Source organism: Terrapene carolina, unplaced genomic scaffold (assembly GCF_002925995.2).
Source record: "Terrapene carolina triunguis isolate 2854851 unplaced genomic scaffold, T_m_triunguis-2.0 Scaffold310, whole genome shotgun sequence".
NCBI classification, from domain to species: Eukaryota; Metazoa; Chordata; order Testudines; family Emydidae; genus Terrapene; species Terrapene triunguis.
Genome location: NW_020664661.1, coordinates 2,503,100 through 2,523,868, shown reverse-complemented (window position 1 = coordinate 2,523,868; position 20,769 = coordinate 2,503,100). Strand labels below are relative to the sequence as shown.

The window sequence follows — 20,769 nt, the reverse complement described above, 5'->3', positions numbered from 1 at the left end:
CCTGCCGCGTCAGCAGGTAAATAAAACTGGCCCGGCCCGCCAGAGTGCTTACCCTGGCGAGCCGCGTGCTAACGTTGCCGACCCCTGATTTAGCTAGACAGGCAAACACACAGGGGGTACGGTTCAATTTACTTGTGCAATCAACTTTAGCATTTCAGACTTGAGCACTTAACTGTGTGCCTCAATGTACTTTTTGTGAAATATTTTGAAGAATACAGAATTGCAGCGCAGAAGCCAACAAACTGTGCTCTACTCTGCTCTAGGGTTTTCTATGCCATGAAGACATCTCTAATGAAATCATTTCTTTGCACCTCCTTGAAACATCTTTCAGATTCTAGAAAAAAGGCTTACCCTCAGTGACGCAGCTGCAGAAGCAACACTGGAATCTCCTTCCACCCTCAATGAACTGCATAAAAGGACACATGTAGGCCTTGCACCGATTGCACCGTATAGGACCAGGTTCTCCATGGTCTACCAAATAGGGAGGGGCCTGAGGAGCAAAAGACAGGTCACATAGTAGTGGGAGGGGAAGTGTATATAGGCATCAAAGAACTTGAAACTTCCTCCTGGTAGACTATGCAGGCCTTAGCATTTTAACAGCGGTGGAGTCCAAGCGTTTGGAATACATTTCATAAATGCCTTATTGTCTCAAGCTCCTAGTGCAGGAGCTCTTCAGTGGGCTGCAGTTGTTAACAGTCAGAAGAGTGCAGTGAATACCAGAAGAAGTGGAGAAAGATTAAGTGCAGGAAGCATTTCCTTAGATGCTTTTGTGCAGTTGTGGGAATTCTTTTTGTATACTCAAATTAGCTGGCTTGTAAGTGTTTGGACTTTGGATAAGTGCTATTTAAAGATAACTTTTTTCTCCACCCAAGCTCATGTGCTGATATCTAACAGCCTGCCCTCTGCACTTTACCCCAAGGCCCATAGCAGTAACACGACAAGCCTCTTTCTACACCAGCCCAGTAAGATCAATTATTTGAGACTTTCTCAAATGCCATATTCCCATTCTCTCACAGAAAGTAACTCTAGGGAAACCCACTGCCAGATACAGAAAGGCTTACAACTGCTAGAATTAATTCCACTCCCAAAGGTGTAAATATCAGCCACTTCACTTTATGTAGCACATTTAACCTCTGAATTCTTTGTGAGAGACTGGGGGAAAATTCTGATCGTGCATCAAGCAACCGAATTTGAATTTAGCTGCTCAAGAACAAGAAAACATGGATGCCTCGATTTTCAGTCTGCAGTCTCATTATCTCAATTAAATTAAACTAAACTATTGTTGCTGCTGTGATTGTCTAACATATTTCTCTGCATTCTGCTTTGGACTACTGGGCCAAGCGTACTCATTTTTCATGAGACTATTATACACTCAGCTTTGTCCCACCTTTAATATAAAATTAAAATACCACTGCCACCACCGTTCTGAGAGTCCGCACAGAGATAATTTCAAGTAAACAGCTAAATCAGTATACATCGGGGATGATGTCCATCTGATTTGAAACCTAGGTCCGATCATGTTGAATAGCACTAGTTAAGCCCTCCCCTACTGCTGCCTGCTGTTGCATGCTCACTGTGACTATGCCCACAAATCTTTTGTTCCTGATTTCTCTTCAAGCCAGTAGAGAATTTCTTGACGGGGCTGGAAAGCAACTACATTTGGGCCATTCGCTCATATCTACATCAAATCCTGGAGCGTGCCTCGCCGCAGACGGGTGCATGAGCTTACTTTGGTGGAAAGTGGAAAACCTAACCTTGTCTTTTGTAGTACTTAGTGGCCAATGAAAACAGTATTTCCATAGCAATGTATCCCAAAAGGCAGGTGGTCTAGTGGTTAAAAGTCAATGGCTTTGTCTATACTTTAAATTTAGATGGATGTAGCTACATTGCTCAGCAGTGTGAAAAATGCATACTCCTGAGCATAGGCACCAACTTTGTGGGAGTTCCAGGGCTGGAGCACCCATGGAAAAATAGTGGGTGCTCAGCACTCACCAGCCACAGCTGTTTGGCAGCACTGTGAGGGGTTTGAGGGAGGGCAGAAAGCAGCGAGCAAGCGGCCCTGGGGAAGGGGGTGGAGTGAGGGCAGGGCCTTGGGGCACAGCAGGGGTGGAGCACCCCTGGGGAACAATAGAAGTCAGTACCTATGCCCCTGAGTGCCAGGGCTATGCTGACCTAATCCCCACTGTAGACATGGATAGGTTGACAGAAGAATGCTGAACTCCTGTTCAGGGAGGTGGAATATCTAATGACAGAAAAACCCCATAATCCTGGTAGGTCCAACAGTTACTTCCTGAAGCCTCAAATGCTGTCAAACACAGGTACCATCTGGTGAGCAGGTGCTGGATTTTATACATTCTAGATTTGTCTGAATGCCTTGTTTTTAACAATCCTTGTTCTCCTCCTTCACACCCTGTACATATAACTTTAGCTCCATTTACAGGGTCTTATTTCTCTCAACGGGTGTGGGATACTCAGCTGAGCACTCATTTGTTAGCAAGGCCCCTTCACAAGGGAGCCAGCCCTTATCCACAGTCTAAAAGTTTCCAGTGCTGGGGGTTGAGTGAAGTCACTAAAGCAGCTTTTTGCCTTTGGCCACATTTTACTGGACATCACAAATCAACACATTTATTCAAAGCACGCATACATCAAGGTTTGGAGAATGAGTATTGGGATGTACTTAATACTTCACTTCCACAGAATCACCGCTTCAAATCCCACCCTCCCGTCTCTGAAATGAGGCCACATCTAATTATCCCTTTGTAGTTCCTTTTACTCACTCAGACGCCACACTACAGAAATTAACTTCAAGGCAATTCAGATTATCAAGAGTCAGAAAACAGATTTCCAAGACCTACAGACTACTCAATGGATTCTAATGCGAGTTGAACAAGCAAGGCACTTGATGGCTGAGCAGACTGTACCACTCAATTTAGACATCCAGCCTGCAAGGAAATGGTGAATTCACTGTTAGGAACAGCAATAGACTCATAGACTTTAAGGTCAGAAGGGACCACTAGGATCATCTAGTCTGACCTCTTGCACAACGCAGGCCACAGAATCCCACCCACCCACTCCTGTAACAAACCCCTAACCTATGCCTGAGTTACTGAAGTCCTCAAATCATGGTTTAAAGACCTCAAGGTGCAGAGAATCCTCCAGCAAGTGACCCATGCCCCACGCTGCAGAGGAAGGCGAAAAACCTCCAGGGCCTCTGCCAATCTGCCCTGGAGGAAAATTCCTTCCCGACCCCAAATATGGCGATCAGCTAAACCCTGAGCATGTGGGCAAGACTCACCAGCCAGCACCCAGGAAAGAATTCAGATCCCACCCCATCTAACATCCCATCACAGACCATTGGGCATATTTACCTGCTAATAATCGAAGATCAATTAATTGCCAAAATTAGGCTATCCCATCATACCATCCCCTCCATAAACGTATCAAGCTTAGTCTTGAAGCCAGATATGTCTTTTGCCCCCACTACTCCCCTTGGAAGGCTGTTCCAGAACTTCACTCCTCTAATGGTTAAAGACAAGTAATGCAGGCCTGTAACTACAATGTGTATTCATAGCACTTACCTTTAAATTGCTCCACAATCTTTAAGCCTCTCAACAGCCTTGTAAGGTAGGCAAGGATTAGTCATGTTTTACAGATGCAAAGTGAAAGCAGCAGAGGAGTAACAGACTAAAGCAGGGCAGAGACATGGACAGACCTCAGGCATTCCTGGCACTCAGTGCTGTGCTCAACACACCGCCACATACACACACATGCATGTCACAAACAACTAACTCAGTACTATTTGATACACAATCTTATTTGATTCCACAGCTTCATCTGCTACAAAAGATCTCTCTTCAGTGACTTGGAACCATTTTAAGTAGCAATGGCAGAACGAGCCAGGTGGGCCGGGGAGAGGGTGTGAAGGGGAGCGGGAGCCGGGCGAGTGAGCGGTGCTGCCAATGAACAGTTTAGCCACACAGCAATTGACTTGTTTGGCGAGAGGTGTGGGGAGGGTTAAGAAGAAACTAGCTGAACTCTGCTGATAAAGTGGGGAATCTAAAGTACTTATTTACTTGAGGGCATTCTGCGCCAAAAAATTAAAATTTCTGCAAATTTTATTTGTCAAATAAATGTGGAGGCTCAGCGGGAGGGTTTGGGTATGCGGGAGTCTGGATGCATGGGGGTTGGGAGGATGGGGGAGCAGCTCCCTGTTCAGTGATCCCTTCCCCCTGCAGCTGAGGAGCGATGGGTGCAGGAAACACATTGGGGAGAGTGGGGGAGAGGGAAGAGAAGGAAGGGGGGCAGTTTGCAGAGCTTCCTGAAGCCAGGGGAGAAATTTGGGGGTGGGTCTGACAGCCCCGGATGCTGTGCAGGGGAAGAGGAAGTCCTGCCCTCCCCAACCCAGCCAGGACTAGCAGCTGAGCCCAGCGCAGGGTAGGAGGCACCAGCCAGGTCTTCCCCAATCCCACCCCCTGCACCACAGTGATTTACCTCTCTGCCAGCTGCCTTGGGCACCCGAAACATACTGCTGGGGAGGGTTGTATGAACGGTCTTGTGGCTTCCCTTTCCTTCCCAGTCAGAAAGTCATTTTTCTGCAGGGAAGCAAAGAAATCTGCGGGGGACATAAATTCTGCACATGCGCAGCGATGCAGAATTCCCCCAGGAGTAAATAATATTGTAGTGGTCAAATTTAAATTAAATTAAATTAAATTAATGGAGATATCCTATCTCCTAGAACTGGAAGGGACCTTGAAAGGTCATCGAGTCCAGCCCCCTGCCTTCACTAGCAGGACCAAGTACTGATTTTTCCCCAGATCCCTAAGTGGCCCCCTCAAGGACTGAACTCACAACCCTGGGTTTAGCAGGCCAAAGCTCAAACCACTGAGCTATCCCTCCCCCCTGTTCTTCAGTTCTTTCATAGAACATAGCATAGCCCACTCACGCCTAACAATTATTTGACAGTGTACATTTGTTGAGAACTGGTGCTTGCTTAATCTTCATCCTCTAAACTCTCCTTCCACAAAAATTTAAATTATCTAGCTCCCATAGACAGACATATACTGAATAAACGAGCTGCCAGGAGTTCAGAGTCTCTTAACTGCAGGTCCAAGATGTTGCTCTCACCTCATCTGTGGGTAGCGTAGCCAGTGGTTTTATGACAGCAGCTAGGGGAACCTGGGATTGTTTGGCCATATCTGAGGTGCAAGGAATATTGTAAGATGTGCATCTTATGTAGCGAGGGCTCGCGTTACCTGGAGGGGAGAACAGAGATAAATACAGAGCTTTAATAAAGGTTATATTTCTATATTAACATAAGTATCATGGGCAACATGTCAAGTCATAATGCAGACTTTCCGGCTCTAAGGGTTGTAGAGATTCCATTTTTAATGCAAACAGCCTGTGTCTGGCAGTATAGAAAAAGTGACATGACTGCAGAATAAGTGTATTTATACATTTTTGAAAATGTGGGAGTGATAGCTGTCCCTGTAATCAGACATAACGCAGGCAGATATAAGGAAATCTTTCCCCTTCTCACCCAACCCCCAGATCAAGCAATGCCTCTCATTCATGAGATAAACACCATAATTAAGGTTTCCTCACCACCATGGTGGCTGGAAGCTGTGGGGTTCCCCCTTTGCCCACGGCAGCTGGGAGCTGCAGGGTGACCATATTTCCCAAAGAGAAAATGGGACATCCCAGCTGCTCGCCCGAGGCATCCCCCTCTCCTCGTGCGAGGTTGTCTCCCGTCGCTGGAACCCTGAGGAGGGCCTCCTCAGGAGTCGGTCACCTGTCGCTGAAACTATGCAGGGGGCCCTATTGCTTGTTGCTGCTGTCGCTGGAACCCACTGGGCCCCACTGTCTGTCAGCTCCAGAGTCCTGCAGCCCCTGAGGCTGAAGCAGAGAATGTCATGGAGGTCTCCAGAGGTCACAGATTCCGTGACTTCCATGATCTCCGTGACATAAACGTAGCCTTAACCATAATGCATTTCTATTCCTAGAGCTCTGTGTTCCCACAGATCCAGTGGATATAGTGTATTTAGATTTTCAGAAAGCCTTTAACAAGGTCCCTCACCAAAGGGTCTTAAGCAAAATAAGCAGTCATGAGATAAGAGGGAAGATTCTCTCATGGATTGGTAACTGATTAAAAGATAGGCAACAAAGGGTAGGAATAAATGGTCAGTTTTCAGAATGGAGAGAAGTAAATAGTGGTGTCCCCCAGGGATCTGTACTGGGCCCAGTCCTATTTAACATATTCATAAACGATCTGGAAAAAGGGGTAAACAGTGAGGTGGCAAAATTTGCAGATGATAGAAAACTACTGAAGATAGTTAAGTCCCAAGCAGACTGCGAAGAGCTACAAAAGGATCTCACAAAACGGGGTGACTGGGCAACAAAATGGCAGATGAAATTTAATGTTGACAAATGCAAAGTAGTGCACATTGGAAAACATAATCCCAACTATACATATAAAATGATGGGGTCTAATTTAGCTGTTACCACTCAAGAAAGATCTTGGAGTCATTGCGGACAGTTCTCTGAAATCATCTACTCAATGTGCAGCGGCAGTCAAAAAAGCAAACAGAATGTTGGGAATCAAGAAAGGGATAGATAATAAGACAGAAAATATCATATTGCCTCTATATAAATCCATGGTACACCCTCACTTTGAATACTGCATGCAGATGTGGTTGCCCCATCTCAAAAAAGATATATTGGAATTGGAAAAGGTTCAGAAAAGGGCAAAAAAAAATGATTAGGGGTATAGAATGGCTTCTGTTTTAGGTGAGATTAATAAGACTGGGATTTTTCAGCTTGGAAAAGAGGCGACTAAGGGGGGATATGATAGAGGTCTATAAAATCATGAGTGGTATAGAGAAAGTAAATAAGGAAGTGTTATTTACTCCTTCTCATAATACAAGAACAAGGGGCCACCAAATGAAATTAATAGGTAGCAGGTTTAAAATAAACACAAGGAAGTATTTTTTCACGCAATGCACTGTCAACCTCTGGAACTCCTTGCCCAGAGGGTGTTGTGAAGGCCAATACTATAACGAGGTTCAAAAGGGAGCTATATAGATTCATGGAAGATAGGTCCATCAATGGCTATTAGCCAGGATGGGCAGGAATGGTGTCCCTAGCCTCTATTTGCCAGAAGCTGGGATTGGGTGACAGGGCATGGATCACTTGATGATAACCTGTCTGTTCATTCCCTTTGGGGCACCTGTCATTGGCCACTGTCAGAGGACAGGATACTGGGCTTGATGGACCTTTGGTCTGACCCAGTATGGCCATTCTTATGTTCATAAAACTGCCAATGCACCTCAGTTCTGATGTGTAACACCCCTGCTACTCCAGTATGGATGCACCTCTCAGCTGTACCCATGAAACTGAGTTCTTCTTCGAGTGCTCCCACATGTCTATTCCAACATAGGCTTTTGCATGCCCCAAGTACAATTGCCAGAATTTTTTTCCTTTGTAGTACTCATCGGGTCGGCTTCAGCGCCCTCTGGTGCCACGTGCTCATAGCGCTGGTATAAAGGGCCCCACTGACCCCACGCCCCTTCAGTTCCTTCTTACCGCCTATGATGGTTGCTGGAACTTCCCTCATTGCTCAGGTAATTTCTCCCAGTGTTTTTTTCTTCTCTTTTCTAGTGCATATAGTTATTGTAGTTTACTTAGTGAGTTTTGGACACCTCTATACTTGGTTGGAGAGACTTATCTGTGCTCCGGTACCAGGGCATGCCTCAGTCACCAGGCCTCAAGTCCTTTGCTTCCTGCGGCAAGTCGAGATCCTTAAGTGACCCGTACTTGAGCTGTCTCAAGTGCTTAGGGGAAGATCAGAAAGACTGTTGCTAGATCTGCAGGGACATTAGATCCCCATCAAGAAAAGACCAGGAGGCAAGGCTGAAGGTCCTCCTCATGGACGCATCCCTAAGACTAGCATTGGAGCCACACTCAGACTTGGCACCAAGCACCTCAGCTTTAGTGCTGAGTGCTCTTCTCACCAATTGAGAGTTCTGGCACTGATTCTCCTCCCTGGCGCCTCAGAAGCAGCATTGTAAGCACCAGGAGAAGAGTTGTTCCCCAGTGCTGAAAGGAAGCAGGCCAGGGGATCTTGATAGAGTGAGACCTGTGTCGAGCCGCTCTCCCTCTCCAGCACCGCAGCACCCACCTCCACCAGTTTCAGTACCACCACAAACGCCGCTAATTCTAGTGCGGAAAGTGCCATCCTCCAGCAGACACTGTACTGGTCAGTTTGTGGTACCATCAACCCTAGAGGCATTTGCGGCTGCTAGAGACCTGCTCACTCTCCCGGTCCCAGAGATTCAGGACTGCACTGCTGGTACCGATGAGCAGCAGAGAGCTATCCTCCAGCTTTCATGCGGCACCACTAGGGGAGCCTCGGCTCAGACTTCTCCGTGACACCGTTCGCCAGCACTGCCTTCGTCTCCCCCCACAGCCTGTCTTCCTCATTGGAGTCTAAATTGGGGCCCTACTCTCCCCACTGTCAGGACTACCCACACTACTCCCCACACTATTCCTATCCTGCTGCGGCCTCAGGTGCTATGGTGCCCCCAAACACTTGGCCTCCAGGACTGTGGGGACCGGCACTCATGCAATGGCCTTTTTGGAAACCATGGGGGTTCCCCCAGGCCAGGGCACCGTTATGAGGCGTTCGTATTCTGTGACCTCAGAAAGTAGGGCACCTCCGATACTGCACCGCGAGACCCCAGACCCAGACTCTGGTGCCAAGCCCAGGGCCAAACCTCAAGAGGAGGTCCCACAGGTCTTGGAAGGGCAGAGGCCCCTCAACCAGCCTTAGCCTCTTCCTTCTCTTCCCCAGAAGAGGCAGTGGTGGCTATCGTGTGTCCCCACCTCAAGATGACCACAAGGCCCACCAGGACTTCTTAAAGCAGGTGGCCTCGAACTTAGGTATCTCCAAGCTGACGTGGTCAAAGAGACGACACACTGTTTATTGGACATTTTGTCAGCAACGGGTCCCTCAAGAGAGGCTCTACCCCTTAACAAGGCGATCATGGACCCGGTTAGAGCGCTTTGGCAGACCCCCGCTCCACTCCTATGGCCAAAAGGACAGAGCGCAAATACTTCATATCAGCCAAGGGGTATGAATTTCTGTTTTCACACCCTCCTTCAGGGTCTCTAGTGGTGGCGGCCATCAACGTGAGGGCCTGTCAAGGTCAAGCAGGGCCCACATCCAAGACAAAGGACTCCAAAAGCTGGGCTTGTTTGGCTGAAATGTCTATTCGACGGGTGAGCTACAACTTTGAATAACAAACCAGCAAGCATTGCTAGGTCGCTATGATTTTAATATGTGGGAGATGCAAAAATTTAAGGACATGCTCCCCCAAGAGGGCAGACAGGAGTTCTCTTCACTAGTGGAAGAAGGGAAGAAAGTAGCGAAGGCCTCCCTGCAGGCAGCCTTGGATACCACCGATTCTGCATCCAGATCGATGGCCACAGCTGTTCTAATGCAAAGAAGCTCATGGTTATAGTCTTCAGGGTTTCCTCAGGAGGTACAGCAAACCCTTCAGGACCTCCCATTTGAAGGGCCCTTGCTCTTTTCATAGCAAATAGACACCAAACTCCACGGACTTAAGGACTCTAAGGCGACCCTAAAATCTGAGTCTGTGTTTGCCAGTAGCATCCAGAAAACACTACAGGCCACCACAGACTGGACACTATTTTGCGCAGCCTGCCTTGCAAGATCAGCGGAGAAGGAAGAACAAAGGGTACAGGCGTAGGCCCCTTCTCCCAACCTCCTCCTCAGGCCTGCAATCTTCCCCTGCCACTTGGGCAGCTCAAAGCACTCATTTTGATGAGATGCTTGAGGAAGCCATCTCAGTCCCCTCAGTTTTTGATCCAGTTACCCCTTTGTTTTCTAACCGACTCTCCCGCTTCCTCAACGCCTGGACCCACATTATCTCGGACTGTTGTGGTCTAAGCACAATAGAATTAGGTTATACCCTCCAATTTTTATCCACCCTGCTCTCCTCCCTGTCCCTCTTCAGGGACCCTTCTCACAAGCAACTGTTGGAACAAGAAGTCCAATCCCTCCTTTGGGTGGGAGCTTGGAAGAGGTTCTGCACCATCTAAGAGGAAAGAGGTTTTATTACTGTTACGTGCTAATTCTGAAAGCCAAGGGGAGCACTCAGACCAATCCTAGACCTGCATCATCTCGACCACTATCTCAACAGCTAGAAGTTCCACACGGTCTCCATCATTCCTTTGCAGAATCCAGGGGATTGGTATGCTACCCTTGACCTAAAAAGGACACACACTTCTACGTATCTATTTTCCAAGGACACAGAAGGTTCCTAAGATTTGTCATGAACCAGACTCATCATTTCATGGTTCTCCCATTTGGCCTGTGTGGCAAACCCAGGACAAACAGCTACAAAAGGGGGGGGGTAGTAATCAGTCCCAGGGGGTTAAAAAGGCCTCTCCCAAGCCACTGAGGAGAGAGAACTATGGGGAAATAAAGTTCAGCTGGGCAAGGGGTTACCAGGGAACTAATTAGGTTCAGCTGGCTCCAACTGCTTGGGACCTTTTTAAACCCTCCCCGGCGTGGAAGGGAGGGGGGAGAGAGAGTGAGAGAAGCAGGGAAGCTACCAGTAAGCTAGGAGCAGCAAGGCTCTGAACCCTTCCTGCAAGGAAGGCCGCACTCTGTCCCCAGAAGGGAAGATAAACAAGCACAAGGGACTGACTGAGGGAAGGAATAGCCAGACCCTGTGCTACCTACAAGGATTTGCTTTGCCCAAGCCTGTGTCTCCAAGGCTAAAAAGGACTGAGCCTGCTGAGGAGAAGAAGGTACTTTGCCACACCTGTCAGCCACCCCACAGGTCTTCTCCAAATATATGGTAGTAGTAGCAGTTTTCCTCAGGAGAAAGGGAGTTCACGTATTCCTGTATCTCAACGACTGGCTAATCTAAGGCCGGTCCACAGCTCAGGTGGAATCAGACATCCATTTCATCCAAACGACTTTCCTGGCCTTAGGTCTACTAATGAATGATCAGAAATCCACCCTTATACCTGTACAAAGGATAGAGTTCATAGGGGTGGTTCTCAACTCCGTACAGGAAGGGCCTTACTTCTGGAGGATCGTGTTCCCTTCAGACACATCTGATCACCACAGTCTGGATGTGCTTGAGCCTCCTGGTCATATGGCATCATGCACATATGTGGTGCAACATGTGAGGCTATGTCTCAGAACTTTCCAGGCCTGGCTGTCCACTGTATATTCACCTTTGTGACATCATCTGGACATGGTACTTACCCGTCCCACCCCAGAGCCTTGATTCGTTGACTTGTTGGTGGAACCTGTGAAGGAGTACCTTTCAAGGCCCCAACCGTCGGTGTCGCTGTTCTCCGACGCCTCAGCGCTGGGTTGGAGAGCCCACCTAGGGTGCCTCAGGACTCAAGGCCTATGGTCCCACGAAGAGCTCTCTTCATATCAATATCAGGGAACTTGGGGGCAATCCACCTAGCCCACCAAGCGTTCCTGCCCCACATTACAGACAAGGTTGTTTCGGTTCTCACGGACAATACAACTGCCATGTACTACATCAACTGCCAGGGCGGAGCGCATTCTTCCCCCCATGTCAGGAGGCAATCTGACTGTGGGAGTTCTGCATCACACACTCCATTTATCTAGAAGAGAGGGTTACTCACCTTGTGCAGTAACTGAGATTCTTCGAGCTGTGTCTCCTTGTGGGTGCTCCACTTTAGGTGATTGTGTGCCCTGCACCTCTAGTCGGAGAATTTCAATAGCAGTACCTGGTTAGGCCGCACATGCGCTCTCCTTGTCTCACGCCTGTGTTGGCAGTTGATTAGCGGTGTGTTGCTTCCCCCATCTCAGTTCCTTCTCTACCACAGAGTATTGATAACTCCGAAGTAGAGGGGAGAAGAGAGGGTAGTGGACCATCCACAGAGGGACACATCTCAAAGAACCTCATTCACTGCACAAGGTGAGTAACCCTCTCTTCTTCGAGTGATGTCCCTGTGGGTGCTCTGCTTTAGGTAACTGTATAGCAGTGCCCCTTGGTGGCAGGAGGGATTTGGTGTGAATTCTGAATAGACATTCTGAATAGGCGTGTCCCAGCCGCGTGTCAGTTGCTGAGACCTGATCAATAACGTAGTGTTGTTTGAATGTGTGAGGTGATGTCAAAGCTCCATATGTCGGTAATAGGCATGTTGTTCAGGACGGCTATTGATTTGGCTACAGATCTTGTGGAGTGTGTTCTAACCCGTGAGCGGGGTTGTAGGTCATATTGCCGGTAACAGAGCTGGATGCAATCTGAAATCCATCTGGAAAGTCTCTGATTAGATATGGGTTTGCCTCTGGAACATTTCTCCCACACATCTCGCAGACATGATGGCAACTAGAAAGGCCACTTTTATGGAAAGGTGTAGTAGAGAACACATAGCCAAAGGTTCGAATAGGGCAGTTGTGAGGGATCAAATCACTAAGATGAGGTCCCATAGGGGCGCTGGCGCTCTGGGATCTGGGTAGAGGTTGCATACTCCCTGGAGAAAACTTTTGGTAATTGGGTGAGCAAAGGCTGAAACACTGTCCACTTTGCCATAGGATGTTGTAATGCCAGCCAGATGTGCTTGTATTGAACTCATTAAAAGGCCAGATTTCTTAAGGTAAAGCATGTAGTCCAGGACCAATGATATGGTAGAGGTGATGGCATCAATTTGTTTGTTTAGGTACCTCGTGTGGAATCTCTTTCATTTATGGAGGTACATAACTCGTGTAACGGGCTGTCTCTGTTGTTTAGCAAGAGGTCTTCAACATCCTCAGAACAAGTTATCTCCTCGCCTTGGAACCACTGAGGAGCCAGGCTCTGAGATGGATTGACTCCAAGTTTGGATGCAGAGTCTGACCCGCTTCCTGAGAAAGGAGATTTGGAAGAAGCAGGAGAAGACGTGGGGGCATGATGACATCTGTTGCAGTATGGGTACTAGGTTTGCCTGGGCCATGCGGGTACTATCAGAATGATTTTGGCTTAATTGATTCTGATCTTATGCAAGACACTGGACAGCAATGGGGTAGGAGGGATAGCATACAGGAAGGATGTATCCCATAGGATGAAAAATGCACCGCCTCTGGATCCTGGCCCCAGACCCGCTCTGTAGCAAAAATTTGGGCATTTGCTGTTCTGTTTTGTGGCGAATAAGTCTAGCAACCATAGTTGAAAAATGCTCTGGATCACACAGGTGTTGATTTTCCACTACTGATCGTTCGAGAACCTTCGACTTAATGTGTCAGCTGTGACCTTCTGAGACTCCAGGAGGTAGGAGGCTGATATGGTGATGCTGTGTTGGATGCACCATGTCCAGAGCTTTATGGCCTCCGTACATAGGGAGTGTGACCTCAGTTCCTCCCTGTTTGCTTATGTGGAACATGCAGGCCACATTGTCCATCACAATCTGTATGTTTCTGTTTTTAATCAGAGTCATGAAACGTGGACAGGCATTGCAAACTGCGAGCAATTCAAGTACATTGATGTGGAGTGTTGATTTAGAAGGAGACCATCTTATCTATACTGTGAGGTTGCCTAACCAGGCACCCCATCCCAGTAGAGGTATCCGTTGTGATTATCATTTTGGGAGGAAGCTGTAGGAAAGGGACACCTATGCAGATGTTGCGTGGGTGAGTCCACCATTGTAACGAGTCCTTGACCTTTACTGGCATGCTTAGAAGTTTGTTCAAACTGCGTTTGTGTGGTGCGTACACTGTCTTGAGCCAAACCTGCAAGCAGTGCACCTGCAGCCTGCTGTGTTTCACCACGTATGCGGTCGTCACTATGTGACCTTGTAGTTGGAGACAGGTTCTGGCGGATATCTGTGGGCTGTGCACCAAGGTATTGATGAGGTTCATTAGAGGGGCAAATCTCTGAGGAGGTAATGATGCTGTTGCTTCTAGAGAATTTAGATGGGCGCCAATTAAGTCCAGTTTCTGAACTGGCGTTAGTGTGGACTGTTGGACATTTATTAGTAGACTGAGACTTGTGAAGAGCGACACTGTCTGTTGCACGACTGTGATGTCTTCTTCCCAAGTGAGAGTCTTGGCTGGACAATCGTCTAAGTAGGGGGTATATTGTGACCCCGTGCTTGCAAAGGTCGGTCGCTGCCACAGCAAGGACTTTGGAAAATACCAAGGAGGCCGTGGAAAGGCCAAAGGGTAGTACTGTATATTGGAAATAGTTCTGTCCCAGTATGAATTGAAGAAATTTCCTGTGCGTTGGATGTATAGCAAGGTGAAAATATGCATCTTGAAGGTCGAGGGCCACAAATCAATCCCCTTGTTCCAGTGCTGGAATGATTGTAGATAACATAACCATCCTGAATTGTGTGTTCTGACAAATTTGCTTAGCTTCCTGAGATCAAGGATGGGTGACACCACCCTCCAGACTTCTTCTGGTTAAAAACGTGGGAACAGAAGCCCTTCCCTCTGATGTACCGAAACTGGCTTTAGCACCCGCAGGTGTAGGAGATGTTCTTCTTCCAGTCTCAGGAGGGGCTTGTGAGGCATCCCTGAAGAGGGATGGGGAGGGAGGACGGGTGATAAGGCTGGAGGGGGAACTGGATGGCATAGCCAATTTTGATGATTTCCAGTCTTCATCTGTTGTAAGTGATAGTTCGCCAAGTTGGATAGAACGGTATTAGACAGTTGGTAAAAGGATGGTTGGCTGGTTGGAAGTGGTGCTGGCAGCAAGAGTTGGGGGAGGTTTGTCAAGCCCTGGACCAAACATTCAAATCTGCTGTTTAGATGTTGATTGTTGGGATGTAGTGGGTTGGGAAAAGTTTGATCTGCATCTGGTCGGTCTCTGCCTATGTCTCTGGTTATCGTATTGTCTCGGTTGCTGTGTGTACGGGGCCTGTCTGGGACGCTGTGATGTATAATACCTGCCTTGTTGTTTATGTTTTGTTGCAGGTATATAAACACTAAGATCTGAGAGTGGTCCTCAAATCTTTCAATGAGAGGAGTGACTTGTCAGTCTTACCAGCAAACAGTATTCGACCCTTGAAGGGAAGGCATACTTCAGAGCCCCCTACCAGGGAGCAAAAAGGCGTCTGACAGGGAGCCTCTACCCATTCCCCAGACTGAGCAGAACGCGTGGCATTTCCTGTTCTGACGGGACATGAACAAGTCCACCTGGGGAGTCCCCCACTTCTGGAAGATCAGCCTGACCACCTCTGGATGGAGCAGCCACTTGTGGCAAGACAAGAAGGTTCTGCTGAGGCGATCTGCTAACACATTCCAGGCCTCAGGCAGATGTGCGGCTACCAGATGGATGGCATGCTGCACACAAGTCCCAAAGGCGGAGAGTTTCTTGGTAAAGAGCCAACGACCTGGCTCAGTCCTGTCTGTTGATGTAATATATCGCAGTGGTATTGTCTATCAGGACCTGCACCACCCTGCCCTTCAGGTGGGGCAGGAACGTCTGGCAGGCCAGGCAAACCGCTTCAAGCTCCCTGACATTTATGTGATGGTTCCTGAAAATGAGCCTCCAGAAGGAAGGCTCTGGCTCGAGTGGAGTTGAGAGCCGCCCCAATGAACTCTATTAGTTGCACCGGCTCTATGGTCGAATTCTTTTAGTTTACCAACAGGCCCAGGTCAGGGCAGGTGGAATGTATGAGCTCGAGGCAACATTGCACCAGTTCCCAAGATCTGTCCTTGATGAGCCATGGGGGTGGGTATACCAGGCCATCACCTGATCCGGGGAGGACGACGACTACTGGGTTACCAGGGGAGGCCCCAGGAAATCATTCCTCGTCGGGAAAGAGGGTTTTGGGGTGGGTGCTTGCTCCTCTACCCTGGCCCTGGAGTTTCCCATCTGCACTGAGCTTGGTGCCGCCGGTTGCTGCTCTGAGGCGGTGGCTGAGGAGTGGATTGATGGAGGCATTGGCATCACAGGCATGCCCCACACGCCCCAGTAGGGCCACTGCACCAGCCACCGGCCTCGCTGCCATGACGGCATCACGAAGGTGAATGCAGCCTCAGGTGTCCAATTGCACTGATGCTGTCGCAGTGAAGGGCTGAATTCCCTTTCCGTACTGGAGAAATCACCTTCCGGTGACCACAGAGAGGATGTAGAAGCTTGCGTCTGGCGGCTAACCATCGCCGCGGGAGACCAGTGCCTCGAGTAGGTGGATCAGGGACAGGGGGATCAGTACCGCAACGCAGACCGCTCCCACGGTCTAGGAGACTGAGATCTGTACCGAGGAGACAGCCAGTGGGAGGATGACCGGTGCTGGCGGTACGATGACCGGTGCCTTCCTCTGGCAACCCACATTGAGAGGGCGGAGACCGCGACTGCAGTGCCAGCGATCTAGGACATCCTGTAGAAGACGGAGACCTGGGACGTGGAGATGGAAAACGCTGTCTCGATTCCGGAGACCAGCGTCAGTTGCCGACCCTCTTAGGGGTCTTTACCGCAGGCTTGCCCTTGCCTTTGCCGTGACCCACAACACACGTGGTGCTGGCAACACTGGTAGAGGCCTCTGCTCTCTGGGCACTGGGAAAGCCTGTGAAGGCATTGGCCCTGCCACCAGTCTGGGTCTTCTACTGCTTTCTGGAGTCAGTGGCGGATCTCTTGGGGAACGAGCGGGGGCCCCATCAGGGGAGGGAGCGGGGGGCAGATCCCCATGTGGCTCCAGTGTGGGCTGTTGGCCCAAACTGGGACAAAAGTTTTTACAGATGCGTCACATATGTGATTCCCCCAAGCCCTTGAGGCAGCTGCTATGGGGGGTCACTAACAGGCATAGGCCTGTTGCAGTCAGAGCAGGGCTTAAAACCTGGAGACTGGGCCATGCCCTGCTTGGGTCAAAGTCGCCACTGGGACTCTCTCTCTCTAACTACACTACTTAACTACTTACTGTAAACAAACTATTTACAAGGCCCTAAAGACTGGAGTAGAAGAACTGCTAATCCTTGCTACGCAAGGGAAAGGCGCTTTGACTAACCACCATGGGTGGTAAGAAGGAACTGGGAGGGCGTAGGGCCGGTGGTGCCTAATATACCGATGCATGAGTGCAGCACTCAAGAGGGCACCACAGCTGACCCTACAGATACCACTAAGGCAAAAATCTCCAACGGCCGCACACGTGGGCGCATGCACACCTAGAATGGAATTGACATGAGCAGGCACTTGAAGAAAAACTGTTTTTTTCTGGCTTTTTAAACACACTTTGCTATGCTAGCTTTTATGCCTTCCCCAAAGAAGTGTCAATTGTTTTTACTGGTTGATTAGTTCTAGGTGGACAAAACATCCAATGGAGTCCAAGTTAGGGCTATACTCATTTCACTTGTGACCTGAAACAGAATTTGAACTCAGGCCTCTATTGGTAAAAAGCTAGTGCATTGGCCCCTGCACCACAAAGGGAACATTCTTCAGACTTCTCCATTAAGAATGTCTGATAATAATGTAAATGGATCTCTGGTAATGTGCTTTTTTTGGGGAGGACCTACGGAGGGAGTGAACAGTGTTTTACCTTGATCTTTCACCAGAAAATTGGTAGTAACGAGGGGTGGGACCTGCCCTCTAACTCCAGTGATGAATGGCTCTGATCCACGGTTATTTCTGTCATCTTCAATTACTTGGATCTAGAATGGAAAGCAGCATGTTAGCCACAGCAGGCTCCATTTCATGAAGACACGGGTGGGGGAACATAGAATCTGCAGTTACAAAGCAGTCAGACAGGGATTGGGACAAACATTACTATCTCTAAGAATTGAGATGCCTAGACCTAGTTTAAACTTTACCAAGCAGTCAGCTCTTATTGTTTACAAATTGGGAGTAAGACAAGAGATGGGTTTATTTCAACAACAAAAACCCAACATATTTTAACCCCCCTTCCCAGTTTTAATTATTTTGAAGATTGGCATATTTTACATTTTAAGATCTGGACTCACTTAAAGCAAAATTTGGCCCAAGAAAATAATTTCTAACAGTATTCTGCTCTTTACTGCTCCCCAGTATACTCTGTTGCAACTACAGTCACAGCCAGATCTCTCTGGCAGCTTTGTTATAGATTCCAAATATCTTTCAGCTTGCACTGCCTTTTTTGCCTGCTTTTTCTTTCTGAGCTGTTAAGTTCCCGGTATTTTCACAAAGTGAAGCTGTTCCACTGTATATGTGATTAGACTCTGACCTAAAGTAATCTGAAAACTCAGAAGTGATCAAATTCCTTCTACATAGTGCTCACTCTAGTTCATACTTTGAGCTTTTGGGACCGAGGCCAGTCTGCAACTCAGACTGTTACAGATCATTCAAGCTGAGCTCGACAGGATGGTAACAGTGTTAAATCCACTAGTTACCGTGATAAACTTGTTTAAAAGAATACGTCTAATTAGAGATTATGCATTATGAAGTTCAACAGCACTTTTCAGTGGATACTTTTAATCCAACTCTGCCACAGAATGGGAGAGTTTAGTCTAGAAAGATTTAGCCCTCGCAACTACCTTTTCAGTACCTATGCCAAATCCAGTTTAAGCATTAATCTAGCACTGATCCTACTGAACGATCCATTTCCCCCAAATTATATCCCTCAATTTGCAACCTATTTTAATATGCAGAGTGTTATACAGCAGAGTTCTTGTTACCCTTATACAGTACATGTTCTAAATTGTGCAAGTGGAATGTTCAACCACAGAATCAGACTGTGACCATTCCAGGAAAAATCTTCTCAAAACTCTACAGATTAACTGAAGTTGGTGTCATCACTGATTAGATATGAGTCATGTGACCAACTTTAACCAATCACCAGTAAAGCAAAAATGATATTGGGGTAATAGAAAATTTAATCCACCATTTTCCTCCAATCCAAAGGTAGATACTTTTCATTTTAAAAAGATTCTCAAGGCACATTTCTAATTTAAAAATTTAACATTTTAATTTTTAACAGTGGTGTAGGATCACAGATAATGAAAGAATGTTTATAGCTCCATATGCCTCAGAGGAAGTCTGCTAAGGGATTCAGACGAGGAATTAATGTCAAAACAGAACAGTTACTTCAAAAGCGAGACAGTGCATCAAACACTGCTCAAGAATAAACAGTAACCAAATTCAATTTACACAGGTAGAAAAGACTTCCACTAAGGAACAAACTGTGTGTACTTGTAATGCATATGGTATGCAGAAAGAGTATGTGTAACTACTCATACTGCATTTTTCGTGTTATAGATGTTCCAATTGGAATCTGATATAGGTAGGTATTTTGCTTTTAAAAGTCAGACAATGTGGAGGGGAGACATTCTTCATAATCTGCTTCCAAACTGCTGTCCACTTTCTATTGCCCCTTATTTCATGACATAGGAAGTGATTGAATGACCAGTCCCCATGTGGTGTTTATTTTATTCATTTTGATGAGGTAAGCAGAAAGGGATGGAAAAGAAGGATAAACGATTAACACTGAAGGGTTAGTAAGGTGAAGCTTATGCTGCAAACATGCACAGGTGGTCACCAACACACAGATGACAGAAGACAGACACCGCACTTACTGGGCTAGGAATTGCATCTGGGTCTATTCTGTGCCTGGGTTTCTGCTGGGGTGGCAGCTCACTGAGTTGCTTTTTTTTTTTTTTTTTAAGTAACAGAGTGCCACAAAAAGAAAAACAAAGAGTAATAAAACAAAAAGTAACAGTGTTACTTCTCTCTGCCAAAATTTATAGCACTGGAGTTAGATATATTCATTTGTACAATCATGCAACAAGAGGAAAAGAACACATCTGCTTCCATACTACACAGTTATCCCAGAATCTGTCTTGCCATTGAACTGTTCTTGGGTTCTGAACATTATGTTGGCAGAGACAATGGCTCACATGCCTGTTTTGCTAGAATTTGGGGATTTACGCTTTGAGAGCATGCTGCAATGGAGGCACTTGATGCAAGTTTCTTGAGATTTAATTTAGTGAAAGAGGAGAGAAGCAAGCAAAGGTATTAAAATGCCCCCATTCCTTCCAAAAAGCAAGTCCTAAAACACACACAAACATCGAATCAAAAACCAGAAGAGCCTAGGACTTCAATACCATTAGTTAGATCAGGTGGTAACATGAAGCCAGATTAAAGGCAGGTATAAAATTAAAGTAGTGACTAAAACCATTGCCCTGAAAAAGTTTGTCAGCATCAGAAGCAATTGTGGTCTTTGGAAACACCAACTCAGCAGAATCAGGAGGAGTGGAGGATGAGCCTAAGAGGCTAGTGGTAGGAATTATGATGGACTGCCATTTCACACTGTTGCTTGTTCAACAAAAAAACTTCAAAAACAGACTCCAACGAGAAACTGCAGAACTGGAATTAATTTGCAAACTGGACACCATCAAATTAGGCTTGAATAAAGACTGGGAGTGGATGGGTCACTACAAAAACTAATTTCCCCCTGCTGATACTCTCACGTTTTTGTCAACTGTTTGAAATGGGCCACCTTGATTACATTGGCCTCATTAGCACTACAAAAATGATTTCCACCCCTTCTTGTCAACTGTTGAGAATAGGCCACTTCCACTTTAATTGAATTGGCTCGTTAGCACTGACCCCCCCACTTGGTAAGGCAACTCCCATCTTTTCATATGCTGTGTATTTATACCTCCCTACTGTATTTTCCACTCCATGCATCTGATGAAGTAGGTTTTAGCCCACGAAAGCTTATGCCCAAATAAATTTGTTAGTCTCTAAGGTGCCACAAGGACTCCTCGTTTTTTCTGATACAGACTAACCCGGCTACCACTCTGAAATCAGT

At 47.2% G+C, this 20,769-nt stretch overlaps 1 protein-coding gene across 2 annotated transcripts in view; it reads right to left on the bottom strand.

The window, feature by feature from the left end:
- Window positions 1-20,769, bottom strand: part of SEC24C (SEC24 homolog C, COPII coat complex component) — a 76,909-nt gene that overhangs the window by 22,367 nt on the left and 33,773 nt on the right. The window contains exons 7-10 of one of the 2 annotated variants that reach the window (XM_024218740.3): window positions 19,532-19,600; window positions 17,524-17,635; window positions 5,125-5,252; window positions 352-490 (exon numbers count right to left, since the gene is read on the bottom strand). In XM_024218740.3, coding sequence (XP_024074508.2) covers window positions 352-490; window positions 5,125-5,252; window positions 17,524-17,635; window positions 19,532-19,600 — 448 coding nt within the window. The remainder of the gene's footprint in view (window positions 1-351; window positions 491-5,124; window positions 5,253-17,523; window positions 17,636-19,531; window positions 19,601-20,769) is intronic. The other variant, XM_024218741.3, reaches the window with a different exon arrangement.